The 14,974-nt window shown below is 46.3% G+C and overlaps 1 protein-coding gene and 1 non-coding gene across 2 annotated transcripts in view; both read right to left on the reverse strand.

The window, feature by feature from the left end:
• Positions 1 to 14,974, reverse strand: part of PROM1 (prominin 1) — a 116,672-nt gene that overhangs the window by 21,838 nt on the left and 79,860 nt on the right. Inside the window, exons 11-14 of the mRNA XM_052642130.1 lie at positions 11,786 to 11,945; positions 7,236 to 7,388; positions 2,272 to 2,395; positions 152 to 255 (exon numbers count right to left, since the gene is read on the reverse strand). Of these exons, the coding sequence (XP_052498090.1) occupies positions 152 to 255; positions 2,272 to 2,395; positions 7,236 to 7,388; positions 11,786 to 11,945 (541 nt within the window). The remainder of the gene's footprint in view (positions 1 to 151; positions 256 to 2,271; positions 2,396 to 7,235; positions 7,389 to 11,785; positions 11,946 to 14,974) is intronic.
• On the reverse strand, positions 11,520 to 11,626 carry LOC128050160 (U6 spliceosomal RNA). The gene has a single exon (XR_008199667.1). It is a non-coding gene; the product is annotated as a U6 spliceosomal RNA (small nuclear RNA).

Raw genomic sequence — 14,974 nt, forward strand, 5'->3', positions numbered from 1 at the left:
TTTTTGGTCTTACTGCTGAGACCAGAGACGGGCTTACTTCTGAAACTGGAAAGTTGACCATTCAAATGAAAAACACGTTGAGAGCAAAATTTTCATTGTAAAAACACAACATTCTAAGTAGCAAAAAAATGCATAATGCAATTATTCATACCTGTAAACTTGTTCAAAAGTGAGATTAACATCCGGTTTGTTAAGTACTAGGCCAGAGAGGTAGTATTTCCAATCCTCATTTAGTAAATATGGAGTGTCCAAAACCTAGAAGAAATTTAAAGACAGTTTTACACTAACATATATGCATATAACTAAATAATATTCTGTTAAACATATAATATTTGGGATATTTTTATTTATATCATGACTTACTTCATTGATTTTCAATTAAACTAGAAAACAGAAGTGTTTGATTGCAATAGACAGACAGATCACTGGGTGGAAATCATAGGAATTATTAAGAGTACATTTTTGAGAGGAAAATCTAAGTAAAATAAAGATTAGAAATGGCTAAAGAATAATTGATTCAGAATACCTAATAGGAAGCCATGAAGCAGTAGGCCCAGCTCTTCACTCTTTCCCCCTGGACAAATGGAGTTAAATCAGGCACATTCTTCAACTTCACATTATGTAATAAGATGGACTAATGAGTACATGACTGTATACATACTTGAGAAGTGCAAATGGGAAACACCCTCATTTTTCAAAATATTCTCCTCTACTTTTTAAGAATTCCTTTTTTAACAATTTAATGTAGAATAAAAGGTGATGAAGTCAGGCCACACGGAGATAGTGTGACAAACTGATGCTCCCAATTGAGTTTTGCTGAACCAACTGAGGAATTAAAATACCTCCACAACAACTGGTTTATCTTAGGAGTCCCTCATCTGATTTTATAACAGAGATGAGGTGGACGAATGTGTACAATAAAACAGGGAAGTGGAAACACATTTTTAAATCAGAATAGGGAGAAAAACACTGGAAAGTCAAAATGAGAAGACAGACCTGTAGATCAAAACAATTTCATTAGTTAATGAAGCTAAACTTGGATACAGCACCCTAAAACCTGAAGTAGTTGGCTGTAGAGGGAGAAAGTGAAGTCTACATTTAATTCTCAACTACCTCGTCAGATTTCCACCAGGGACGACCCGTGAGGTGTGCCATTTAGCAGTCTCCTTCGCGTCAATATTTTTTGCAGATTTATTTATCGGCTGCTGCAGCCCACGGACTCTCAAGGTGTGGCTCGCGGGCTCATCACAAAGGCTTAGCTGCCCACGGGCGGTGGGATGCTAGTTCCTCCACCAGGGATCGAACCTGAGTCCCCTGCATCGCCAGGTGGATTCTTAGCCACTGGACCACCAGGGAAGTCCCCTCTTTCACTGGAAATTTAGGGCCCTTCCACCATCTGTGTGGGAAACTGTCATCTGGGAAGTTCTCTGAAATATCAGAAACCTCTTGAAGTTTAGAAGGAACCTGGAAAATTTATCCTTTGATGTTCCACATTTGGGAACTACTTCTGAGAAGAACTGTATTCTCCCCAAATATGACAACCAGCTTTGATGAGTAAGCCTTAACTCCTGGTATTGATTTCACTGACATTAAAAAAGAATACAGCTGACCTTTCAACAACATGGGTTTGACCTGTAAGGATTCACGTCTATGTGAATTTTTTTCAGCACTAAATGATACAGTGCTATGTGGTCTGAGGTTGGTGGAATCTGAGGAAGGGAATATGGCGTAATCATGTGAACAGAAGGCTGAATATAAGTTGAATGCCCAGAGGATCGTCACTGTCAACACCCTGGTGTTCAACGGGCACCTGTACTGCCATATATTTTTTTTTTCTCTGTCAAATAGATGGAGTCTCAACCTACTGAGTAGAAACCAGGTGTTCATCTTTGTTCATCTTTTTACTCTTGAAGAAACCCACTAAACATGCAGCAGCTGCTGCTGCTGCTGCTAAGTCGCTTCAGTGTGTCCGACTGTGCGACCCCACAGACGACAACCCCCATCCCCGGGATTCTCCAGGCAAGAACACTGGAGTGGGTTGCCATTTCCTTCTCCAACGAATGAAAGTGAAAAGCGAAAGGGAAGTCGCTCAGTCGCTTCCGACTCCTCGCGACCCCATGGACTGCGGCCTTCCAGGCTGCTCCATCCATGGGATCTTCTAGGCAAGAGTACTGGAGTGGCTTGCCATTGCCTTCTCCGACCACTAGGCACGGGGGGAGAATAAAAGCTTTGGCTCAAGCCCTTCATAATGGACACACAATCCATATTTACCTGGAATAACTTTTTGTTTCTGTAAGGCTCACAGACCAGTTTTTCCATATTTCCACCAGCGACAAAAGTCAGCACTACGATGGTCATGATCATCCAAGAAAAGAAGAAACTGAATCCAACCCCACTGAAAAGACAAACAAACAAACAGGAAAAAAGTTAATAATTCTGCAGGCAGTTATTCCCCGTTACCAGAACTTATGCATTCTACCTAGTCCACATATAAAAGGACCTGGGATGTCAGCTTTCGGCAGGTTAACCTCGGTTCAGCCTACCCAGGGATGCAGACAGGAAGTGCAAGGCGCATCTTAAGGGGATACTTGGCCCTGGGTCCCTGGCCTGCCTGCAGCCCGGCACTGTGGTGCAGACGTGGACCTGGGGTCACCTGAGGCTGTCCGGTGAGGAGGAGGCTATAAGTTGGTGTCCGTGGAAAATGCTGCCTGTCCTATCAGCAAACAAAAGACGCTACACCCGCGCCAACGGTGAGCCCTGGGGGGCTCAGTATAGAAACAGGATGCCCCCGGCATCTAGACACCACCCGCTGTAGCCACCCCGAAAGGACGCCCCCTGCAGACTCGGGAAGATAGCTGAGGCGCTCGTCGCAGGAATGATGTCAGTGAGCCCAGACTATCTGGCTTTCTTTTCTTTTTTTTTTGAGATGACTCTGTAGACACGCTGCCTGCCTTGTAAGATTTTATTTTTACGTTGTAGAATGTTGGGCTAGTTTCAGGTGTACCACAGCAAAGTAAATCAGTTGCGCCTACACATATGTCCACTGTTTGCTTTTTTAGATTCTTTTCCCATATAGCCCATTACAGAACACGGAGTCAAGTTCCCTGCACTATACAGCAGGTTCTTATCAGGTATCTATTTTATATACCGTAGTGTATACGTGCATCCACCCCAGTCCCCCAGTTTATCCCACCTCCTTTTACTCCCTGGTAACCATATGTTCGTTTAGTCCATTCATGACTCTATTGCTGTTTCATAAGTAAAAGTTCATTTGTACCCTGTTTTGTTAAGAGTCCACACAGAAGCAACATCATATAACATACTGAGTGAAGTAACTCAGACCCAGAGAGACCAATCCCATGTGGTTTTCTTTAATTAGCACTCATCTTCTGAGGCTCAGAGGACCAGACCTTTGTCAGAAAAACTCCTCTGTGGCCTGGCTCCTCCCTCACCTCTTCAGAGAGGTTCCCTCAGAGCGACTTGAGAGGCTGCGTCCTGGCCTTAAGTCCTCAGTTCTGTCCGCCAAATACAGCGTAATTCTTAGCTTTTAGGGGGTGCATTTTTTTTTCAGTTGGCAGCAGGAAATGTACTCTGGGGAGTCTGAAAGGGGCAGATGTATTCAGATATTCAGAGGGATGCAGACAGAGAAGCGCTGTGAGGGACAGCCCAAGGTGGCAGGCAGGGGCATCCAGCGGGGAAGCCTGGAGGATCCCCAGAGGGAAGGCCACTGAAGGTCTTTAAACATTGGAGGAACATGCCCCGACTTCTCTCTGTGAAAACAAGCCCTCTTGGCTGCGTGTGAAGAGTGGATGGACAGGTGCCCACAGTGGAGGGTGTCAGGGAGCTGGCTCTTTCTGGCCCCAGGTGGGGGCCTGTTGCAGCTGGGAGTGGTGGAGTGAGTCAAGGGTGAAAGAGGGCTGAACCGGGAGGAAGACACAGGAGGATATGGTGAATACTCGTGCGCTTGAAGGGAAGGGAAGAGAAGGGAACAGGAAGGGTGCACCAGGGCTCGTCAGCAGCAGGGGCAGGGAAAGGGGGAGAGGATGGACTTTTACAAGGTCCTGTTTTCCGGGAGACATGGCGGAGGAGATGCTGTGCAGATGCAGTTTGGTGTTTGGAGCACAGAGGCCTGGGTTACAGACCTACTGTAGGGAGTCAGTGGCTTAGAAATGATGACTGATCCTTGGGGCTGCAGGGGAAGGCAGGGGCAAGCCTAGGACTGACTGGGCCTGGGCGGACCTCTCCATTTGAGCAAGAAGTGGTAGAAAGACAGTCAGCAAAGGAGACCAAGGTGGAGGCTCAGAAAGGTGGGAAGGAAACCAGGAGGGTGTGAGGTCACTGGGAGTTAAGGCGTGTTTACAGGAGGGGCAGCTGTTCCGTCACTGCTGTGACGTTCGAGAAGGACTCAGAGAAGTCCACTGGACTGGAGATGCAGAGGTCATTGCTGACGTGACAGTGACCGGCGAGGAACCGTGGTGGCTCGGGCTGGGCAGGAGGTGGGAGACCAGGAAACGGGCATCAGATGCAGGTCTTCATTTCAAGACGTCTGTGCAGAGAGGTGAGTTAGAGGGGAGGATGGAGTGTCCATGGGGTTTCCTGTTTTCACTAAAGAGGGGAGAGCCCCGTGGTGTGGCAGATGGATGTTCACCACTGCACCCCACTCAGCCCTTACAATGCTCCCTGGAGCCTCAGAAGACACAGGACCACAGAGAAGCCAGGACTCCTCCTTTCAGATCTTTTCACTCGGATCCTCCCGGGAGACAAGGACTCTTGCTTGGTTGGTAGAGAGACCATGTTCTTGATTGGACAGTATCAACCACTTTCAAAGAGCAGGTGGAGTTTTGGCTTGAAGCTGAACTAAACATACTCTTTCTCATTTCTACAAGCAAGTCAGTGATTAGAAGGAAGAAACAGCACTCTCCTAGTTTGATGAGTCCATCCAGTTGTTGACCAGATGTCTCAAAAGATGCAGCATTCTGCCAAGCATAGCAAAGCAGGCCATGCTAAGGGGTGGGCTTCGACGGGACAAAAAAGAAATTGCAGACACCCTCAGGGTGCAGACCACCCAGGATGCATCACAGCAAGTGATAGCTACCAGCCTTTCCCTTACTGCTGAGATGGGGTCATAGGTTTACATGTGACTCTAACCCTTTAGGGATCCTTAACCTGAGACGTGAGCATTACATCCACACTACAGTGGCTCTCAGCCGCCCATCAGTTTGCTCATGACTCCATTTTATTTTTTTGGAGCTAGATATCACATTTTTTTTTTTTTTTTTGCTTTCATTCCCCCCCAAAAGTAGAATAGACTTTTATGAAAGTTGAACCTTTTCAGAGCAATTTACTTCCTCCCTTCAATAATTAAAAAGATGCATCAACAACACATAAATCCACCATGAAAAACTGACCAAATAGCCAAGTGATTATTAAATTAAATTATTAAATTCAGAACATTAAATCAATCTTCTGTCTGTAGCTGTGGACATTTAAACAAAAGGCTGGGCAAATACACTCTTCCTTGTTGGCTTGATTCCTGAATTTCAGGCATGTGAGCAAGAAGGCTTTTCCATGGGTGGAATTCTGTCCAGCTTTATCCAATTCTGGCAGGCTTCCATGTCATTAGCTTTAAGGTTCTTTTTAAAACTTCACTTAAAAAAAAAAAACCCACAAATGAACAAACCCACAAATGAACCTAACAGAAAGACTCACAGACATAGAGAAAGAGTGGTGCTTGCTCGGGGAGGGGGTAGGGCAGGGAGAGGGATGGGCTGGGAGTTTGGGGTCAGCGGATACAATTTATGCCATTTAGGGTGGATAAATAACAAGGTCCTACTGTAGACACAGGGAACTATATTTAATATCTTGGAATAAACCATCACTGAATAGAATATAAAAAGGAATGTATACATGTGAGTCACTTTGCTGTACAGCAGAAATTAACACACACTGTAAATCAACTATACTTCAATAAAACAAAAACTGATGTGCCTGCATTCAGGTGAATAAAGGCTTGTACTACACTGAAGCCTGAAGCTTTATGAAAGTGGCCTTAACTTTAGAGTCACAGCTCATAAGTAGCCAGATTATTATAGTGACCCAAAGTTTAAAAAAGCAAATTAATGCATGTCACTGTAGACACAAGTAAAGAAATGGCTATGGTTTTGGTTCCCTATGGCCCAAAACACCTCTTCTAAATCAACCCTCCCCTGGAGCCTCATCACCACCATCCCCAACTCATTCCCAGGAGTTTATAGGAAAAGGGAATATCACACAGCTTGCCCTCTGGGGAGCATTCCGAGCTTTTACCCCTGGTCACTGGTTTGCATTTCTGGCTCCACCTCCACGTCCATCCAGCACATGCCCCTCTGCTTTGTTATAAGCTAGTAGACGGTTTTCTTTACAAAGATAGGAAGGAACTTGGACGCGAATCTGGCTGAACCAGGGCTAACTGCTCCAGTCTGCGTCACATTTAGCACCTGCTGGTACCTCACATCTGATCCCATCACTAATATAGGCGACCTGTCTAACTCCCAAGGGTGCTGGCTCCTCAATCTCTGTTCTAAATCGAGTCTCTAGAGTTTCAGAGTGAACAGTGTCTGCTGTCAGATCAAACTTCAGAAAGTATCTGGTGAATGCACGGGCTGGTAGACAGACTGACAGACAGACAGATAGATAGATGCTGTTGTTCTTTAGTTGCTGAGTCATGTGTGAGTCTTTTTCGACCCTGTGGACCGTAGTCCGACAGGCTCCTCTGCTCATGGAACGTCCCAGGTAAGAATACTGGAGTGGATTACCATTTTCTTCTCCAGCGGATCTTCCCAACCCAGGGATCAAAGCTGCATCTCCTGCTTTGGCAGGTGGAATCTTTACCACTGAGCCACCAGGGAAGCCCAGAAAGAGAGACAGATATAAGGGAAAATAGTGAGAATTAAGAAAGCAAACTTGGAAATAATTTCCTGATAGCTGCTTTGTGGAGGAGCCTACCATACACACATGAATATCCGTATAAAGATGCACTTTAAGCTTGTCTCTCAAAGTGCCACTGACCTAGAGTTTCCTTGATTTTTATGCTTAATGGAATTTCCCAAACCAATGAAAGCATAATCACATCAGGTCTCCGCTGTCTGTCGCTGGAACCCAGAGTGCTTGGCCTGGAGGCCACCGGGTCCCTGTCACACCACGGTCCCCACCCTGTGTTTCCACCCTTCACAGACCAAGGAAGGACCGAGACTCACACCATGAGAAGGAGGCCCCCGGTGTTCGAGACGCAGCCTCGTCTGGTTGGGGTGGCATTCTGGTCATAGCCCAACGTGCCACACAGCAAGCCCAGGAGGTAAAAAGTCAAGATGAGGGTCAGTAAGCAGACGACGACCAAGCAAACCAGCCACCTGGGGGGGCAAGCACAGAGCAGGCACATGTGAGCAGTGACGTCATCGCAACACAAGCGTGCTGGACCCCGGCGGAGGGGTCCACGCTACCCTTGGCAGTCAAACCTCAGAATCCTGCTCATTCCTCAGAGGGAGAGCGCGCTGTGGGAAGACCCCTTTCCAGCCAGAGTCCTCCAACTCAACCAAGTCAACATTTATCCTGGTTTCAAAGAGCTCTCAAAGGTCATGGGATTATTGCTTCTTTCCCTTTGCTTTAATCCACCGGGCCCGGAAGCAGGGTTGACTCAGCCTCTCCAAGGCAACTGACAACCCCTTAAGGCTTTTCAGTTCTCTCAAGGTTCCTGAGGCTACAAGTGTGGATAATCAGGGTGTTAGAGAAAAGGGTAATGATGGTTGGAATGCTGCGTATTCAGAGAGTTATTGAGGGTGGACCCAGGACAAGCCAAGCTTAACACTGACTTACTTCCCCCACCAAACACAACCACAACCATGCCCCTTAAGGCTTTTCAGTTCTCTCAAGGTTCCTGAGGCTGCAAGTATTTATTATGAAGAGGATGAGATGCAGACAGATCATGATAGACAACAGATAAGAATTTGGGACTGGTTCCCCTGGTCTTTTATCTAAAATGTTTTGTGATTTTCGGAATACTAGGAACAGGGGGGTGGGGAGTAACCTGTGTTCCTTACTGAGGCAGATACCTTCTACTTGATGAGTGCACTGAACATTTTAGAAATTTTCACATCAAGTGAGAACAGTGCATGCTCAATCGTGTCTGACTCTTTGTGACCCCATGGCTGTAGCCCGCCAGACTCCTCTGCCCATGGGATTCTCCAGGCAAAGATACTGGAGAGGGGTGCCATTTCCTACTCCAGGGGATCTTCCTGACCCAGGGATCCAACCTGTGTCTCCTGCATCTCCTGCAGTGGCAAGGCGATTCTTTACCACTAGCACCACCTGGGAAGCCCTTAGAATTTTAGGCCCATCCCAAATCAAATGCCTGCAGAATGGGGGTCTCAGCATTATGGGAGGTCTTGTGAGACACTCGAGGATAAGGGATCCTCAGTTAGGTCTTGCTGGCATTCCTCGAATGTACAGCAACCCAGGCGTGTTCAAGGGTAGAAATACTTCTCAATCTTTAAAATGCTAAAAAACAAAGCATGTACTCTGCAACAAAAGCTGTCACTGCAGTTTTTCATTCAGTTAAGAATAAACTCAATCATTATTAATAATGGGCTTCCCAGGTGGCACTAGCAGTAAAGAACCCGCCTGTCAATGCAGGAGACCTAAGCAAAGAGGGTTTGATCCCTCGGTTGGGAAGACCCCCTGGAGGAGGGCAAGGCCCCCACTCCAGTATTCCTGCCTGAAGAATCCCAAGGACAGCCACCTGCACCTACTCTGTGACGTTTTGTGCCAGATCCTGAGGATACAAATTTAAATAAGCCATGGAATCTGGCCTCAGGGATCTTTTACTGTTAATGCATGCCTCATCTACTTTGTTAAATTTCTTTTTAAAATAAGCTTATAGTCTCAGGGTGCGGGAGGAGGAAGGGAAGGGAGCTGGTATGTAGACAGATCATGGCACCGTTCCTCCCATCTGTACCACTCTGACTTCGAATGAGATTTCAAGTCCATTGGGAAAGGGTCTGTCTTATGTTTGTTTGTAAAGTGTCTGCCTACAATGGGGGAGACCCGGGTTCAATCCTTGGGTCGGGAAGATCCCCTGGAGGAGGAAATGGCAACCCACTCCAGTATTCTTGCCTGGAAAATCCCATGGACGGAGGAGCCTGGTGGGCTGTAGTCCATGCGGTCGCAAAGAGCCAGGCAAGACTGAGCGACTTCACTTTCTATTCTTTGTTCTGACACCTGCTGGGGTGGCCAAGCCACATGGTAGGAAAAGGTGGGCTGATACACAGCGATAACTAAGGGCATAGTCAGGTGGGAGTTGAAAACCCACCTTTGCCACGTTGTCCTCAGTCTTCCCTCAGGGAGGGAACTCACTTCACCTCCCTGAGTCTCAACAAAACAGGGTTATAAACACAACACAACCCAGGGGGTTTCTGTGAGATGCCATATGGAGAGCTCCTGGTGGGCACACTGCGACTCTTCCCTAAAGGCTAGCAAGCACTGTTATTGTCTCACTATTTATCTTGTGCTCCTGCATAATAAATATTCCAAGTAGGGATGGCGGTCTCTGGAGTCTCCTGGGTTTGGGCAGCTGTAAGAGTTCCAGTAGTGGTTGTGGGGCTGAGCCTTTCAGAGCAGAGATCCCGTCTTACTTCTCATGTGATCCTGGAGATCCCATGAGTCTCTCCTGTCCTGTCCTCCCCCAAGCTCTTGTCTGAGATATGCCCACCAGCATCTCCCAGGACCACATCCTACCATTAGCATTTTTCTAAAGGACAAAGGGCTGGGACCCACAGCAGCTTCAGACAATCCGCTGGTTTCAAGGATGTTCTTTCCATAAGAACCAACCTCTATGTATGTACTTTATATATGCATAAAGAAAAAAATATTATCTGAATGCTCTAATTTCTTTTAAATTTTAAAATCCTGTTACATACCTTAGATAATTATAACCAAGACTCTGTAAGCCATCAAAATTGCAAAAATTGACTATTTGGCTCAAGAACTTCCAGTCTTTAATAGTGATGGAATTCCAGTTGAGCTGTTTCAAATACTGAAAGATGATGCTGTGAAAGTGCTGCACTCAATATGCCAGCAAATTTGGAAAACTCATCAGTGGCCACGGGACTGTAAAAGGTCAGTTTTCATTCCAATCCCAAAGAAAGGCAATGCCAAAGAATGCTCAAACGACCACACAATTGCACTCATCTCACATGCTAGTAAAGTAATGCTCAAAATTCTCCAAGCCAGACTTCAGCAATACATGAACCATGAACTCCCTGAGATTCAAGCTGGTTTTAGAAAAGGCAGAGGAACCAGAGATCAAATTGCCAACATCCGCTGGATCATGGAAAAAGCAAGAGAGTTCCAGAAAAACATCTATTTATGCCTTCTTGACTATGCCAAAGCCTTTGACTGTGTGGATCACAATAAACTGGAAAATTCTGAAAGAGATGGGCATGCCAGACCACCTAACCTGCCTTTGAGAAATCTGTATGCAGGTCAGGAAGCAACAGTTAGAACTGGACATGGAACAACAGACTGGTTTCAAATAGGAAAAGGAGTGCGTCAAGGCTGTATATTGTCACCCTGCTTATTTAACATACATGCAGAGTACATCATGAGAAACGCTGGGCTGGAAGAAACACAAGCTGGAATCAAGATTGCCGGGAGAAATATCAATAACCTCAGATATCCAGATGACACCACCCTTATGGAAGAAAGTGAAGAGGAACTAAAAAGCCTCTTGATGAAAGTGAAAGAGGAGAGTGAAAAGGTTGGCTTAAAGCTCAACATTCAGAAAACGAAGATCATGGCATCTGGTCCCATCACTTCATGGGAAATAGATGGGGAAACAGTAGAAACAGTGTCAGACTTTATTTTTTTGGGCTCCAAAATCACTGCAGACGGTGACTGCAGCCATGAAATTAAAAGACGCTTGCTCCTTGGAAGAAAAGTTATGACCAACCTAGATAGCATATTCAAAAGCAGAGACATTACTTTGCCGACTAAGGTCCGCCTAGTCAAGGCTATGGTTTTTCCTGTGGTCATGTATGGATGTGAGAGTTGGACTGTGAAGAAGGCTGAGCGCCAAAGAATTGATGCGTTTGAACTGTGGTGTTGGAGAAGACTCTTGAGGGTCCCTTGGACTGCAAGGAGATCCAACCAGTCCATTCTGAAGGAGATCAACCCTGGGATTTCTTTGGAAGGAATGATGCTAAAGCTGAAGCTCCAGTACTTTGGACACCTCATGAGAAGAGTTGACTCATTGGAAAAGACTCTGATGCTGGGAGAGATTGGGGGCAGGAGGAGAAGGGGATGACCCAGGATGAGATGGCTGGATGGCATCACAGACTCGATGGACATGAGTCTGGGTGAACTCTGGGAGATGGTGATGGACAGGGAGGCCTGGCGTGCTGTGATTCATGGGGCCACAAAGAGTCGGACACGACTGAGCGACTGAAGTGAACTGAACTGAACTGATTCACACACATACATATATATACACACGTATGTAATGCTTCATGAATTTTCATGTCATCCTTTCACAGTGGCCATGCTAGTCTTCTTAGCATGGCTTCAATTTTAGTATACATGCTGCTGAAGTCAACAACTTTTTAAATGAACTTAAACTAGGGTGAACACATATCACCTTATGGCCTCTTTGTACAATTTGCTGTCTTAAGATTATCCTGGTTATATTGCCAGATTTTCACCCCATTCCCCAGCAAGTTCCACGCTCATAGTAGAAAAGCTCAAAGAAGGCACTGACCTGTATGAATCACATTCTTCCATAGTGGGTAAATAGTGGAGGATGTAATCTTCAGAGTTATTAATGTAATGGACGAAACTCGACAGTGTCTTCTGAATAGGAATCTTTGTGCTTATATTCTTGACATCAGATTGAACGGAATTCAAGGTCTTTTTAAACTCTGAAAACAAAGACGCCTCAGTTATGTGTTTTCATAGAGGAGACAAGACATTTAGTTTTGGAACTTAACTGAAAAGCTTGAGCCACTTTTAGCTCCTCCCATGTTATGCAGATGTTTAAAATATGAGAAGATTCTACAAGCAACATGAATGCAGCCAAGTCTATTGAAAAGCAACTGTTTAACAGAAGAGCAAGCTATGAGAACTGACTTAAATGACATGGTGTGAAATCAAGCCAGAGTTTTCTTCTACTTATTTCACTGAAAAAAAGAAAAGCAAAAGGACCAAGTGACTAAACTGTACTGTGTGCCTACAGCAGATAAGGCATTTGTACATATGTTAACTCATTTCTCATTCCCAATTCACTAACAGGGATGCTGGGCTCATAGGGGTTAAATCACTTGACCATATGTCTGTTTTTCAGAAAGTACTAGAAATGTGATTAAAAACTCAGGTTCACCTACCTGTAAAGCTTCTGTTAAATGATTTTGAAAAAAAAAAAAACCCAACTATTTAATAATATAAGAATCCCTCCATCTACAAAATAGCACTGAGGAACACAGTAATTTTCCAGGAACAATTTTTTGAACACATGTCCTCAAGTGACATTTCTGTTAAAATTGTATTTGATTCATACAAATTGAATCTTGCTAAAGTCTACCTGTGTCTCCTACATGCAAAAAGCAGTACTATTCCCAGTGGTCAGTTTCTATTAATATGCATCCTAATCTCTCAGGGAGGTTATGTTACATCTTTCTGGAATGTGTGTAATCATCAGGGCAGGTCCTGGGATCAGTCAGCAGGGCTGGGGACCGTGACCACTCACTAAGACCTGAAGGGGGCCTCATTCACAGTGATTCTTGATGGGGGACATCCCAGAAACATACTCATTGGTCAAGGTCTGCTGATTCTGAAAGGCAGACACACGTCTCTGCAGCAGCGGAACCAAGACTGGCAGGTCTCAGGATGCGATCCAGGGCTCCTGGTGAACTTCTGGGAGCTGGGAGCACCATCCGAAAGGAAATGATGTCACACTGGTGGAAATTTTTTGTTTGAAATTGTGTGGTTCACCTCTGTGTGACTCTTCAGGAGCTCCTAGGAGTCAGAGTGGGTGGACATCTCGTCCACATGACTCATGCCTAGAGACCCCAGGACCCTCCACCCGGAGACTCTGTAGGTCTCTTTTTTTAATTAATTAATGTGTTTATTTTTGACTGCCCTGGGTCTTCATTGCTTTGCGAGGGCTTCCTCCAGTTGAACGGGGCTACTCTTCACTGAGGTCTGCAGGCTTCTCGTCATGGTGGCATCTCTTGCTGCAGAGCACAAGGCGCACAGGCTTCAGCAGCTGCAGCATTCAGGCTCAGCAACTGTGGCTCGAGAGCCCCAGAGCACTCTGGTTTTCAGGCTCTTGCAGGACCAGGGCTTGAACCCATGACCCCGACACTGGCAGGCAGATTGTTATCCACTACGCCACCAGGGAAGTCCTCCAGGTCTCTTTGTTCACCCTGAGATTTCTGGGGGTTGTTACACATGGCATCCAACCAGTCCATCCTAAAGGAAATCAGTCCTGGGTATTCACTGGAAGGACTGATGTTGAAGCTGAAGCTCCATTACTTTGGCCACTGATGTGAAGAGCTGACTCACTGGAAAAGACCCTGATGCTGGGAAAGACTGAAGGCAGGAGGAGAAGGGGATGACAGAGGATGAGATGGTTGGATGGCATCACTGACTCAATGGACATGGGTTTGGGTGGACTCCGGGAGTTGGTGATGGACAGGGAGGCCTGGCGTGCTACAATTCATGGGGTCACAAAGAGTCGGCCATGACTGAGCAACTGAACTGAACTGAACACGTGGCATATAGATACCCGCTCTCCTAAGCGCCGTTTCCTCGTCTCCGAATCGGGCCCTTTCTGCTTCTCCGCTGTGTTCCTCCCCACACTCTGCAGCCTTGGTGACTCTGTACAGAGCTGCCGCCCTCTCGACAAATACCTTCTTCCAGCTTCAGTTTGGACATTGCTTCCTCCGGGAAGCCTTCCACTATTCTCTCCGGCCACTGGATCCCTTGCACACACCTCACTAGGTTCCCAGAGGGTGGTAAAAGCCAGCTGTAGGGTTCATGCCCAGCTGTAGGGTACACAGGGGTCATGCCTCCCTTACCTCCCATCCCCAGAACCCAGCAGCAGCGGGCACACAGCAGGCAATCATGGGTACTACAGGTTGTTTGGGAAGGACATGAAAACCCTCACTTGTCTTCAACCTGGGGGGCGGCAGGGGGCGCTCGCTCAGACTCAAGAAAACTCTGGCTCGTGTTCAGGTGATGGCAGTGTGTACACCCGGCCTCGCGCATGCAAACTGCACGCCTTGCTTGGCCAGACTTACAAGGGAGGGTGGCACGTATTGGCAGAGGAGGTCCAGGAAGAAGAAACAAAGAGAGTAAACACAGAGATTAGTAAGCAAGTGGCTCTCAGATGTACAGTGTGGGTTATCCCTCAGATGCCGGCATAGGAAAGCCAGAACTCTGTCTTGAATAGGTCAGTATTTTAAACAGAAGGGAATCTTAAACAGAAGGGAAACCACAGAACATCCAAAGCACTATGCAGTAGGAGAAAATCCTTTTTACTCACAGTCTTAATGGGTTGAAAAAGCAGTATTAGGGAAAAAAAAATAAATACCTCCAACACAGCATTTTAAAACCACTCCATCAACAGGCCTTCCCTGGTGGCTCAGCTGGGAAAGAGCCCGCGTGCAATGCGGGAGACCTGGGTTCGATCCCTGGGTTGGCAAGATCCCCTGGAGTAAAGGAAATGCTACCCACTCCAATATTCTGGCCTGGAGAATTCCCTAGATAGTATAGTCCATGGGGTTGCAAAGAGTCGGACACGATGGAGCGACTTTCACTTCACCGTCAACAGATAAAAAGAAGCACTAAGAAGATGATTTAAAGAAAGAGAGCGGATAGCCTTACACAGCTTCAGAGATGTGTCCCCTTAGCAGACAGCCCAGGGGACTCCACACTCTTGCACCAAGAA

This window comes from Budorcas taxicolor, chromosome 6 (genome assembly GCF_023091745.1).
Source record: "Budorcas taxicolor isolate Tak-1 chromosome 6, Takin1.1, whole genome shotgun sequence".
In the NCBI taxonomy this organism is placed as follows: Eukaryota; Metazoa; Chordata; class Mammalia; order Artiodactyla; family Bovidae; genus Budorcas; species Budorcas taxicolor.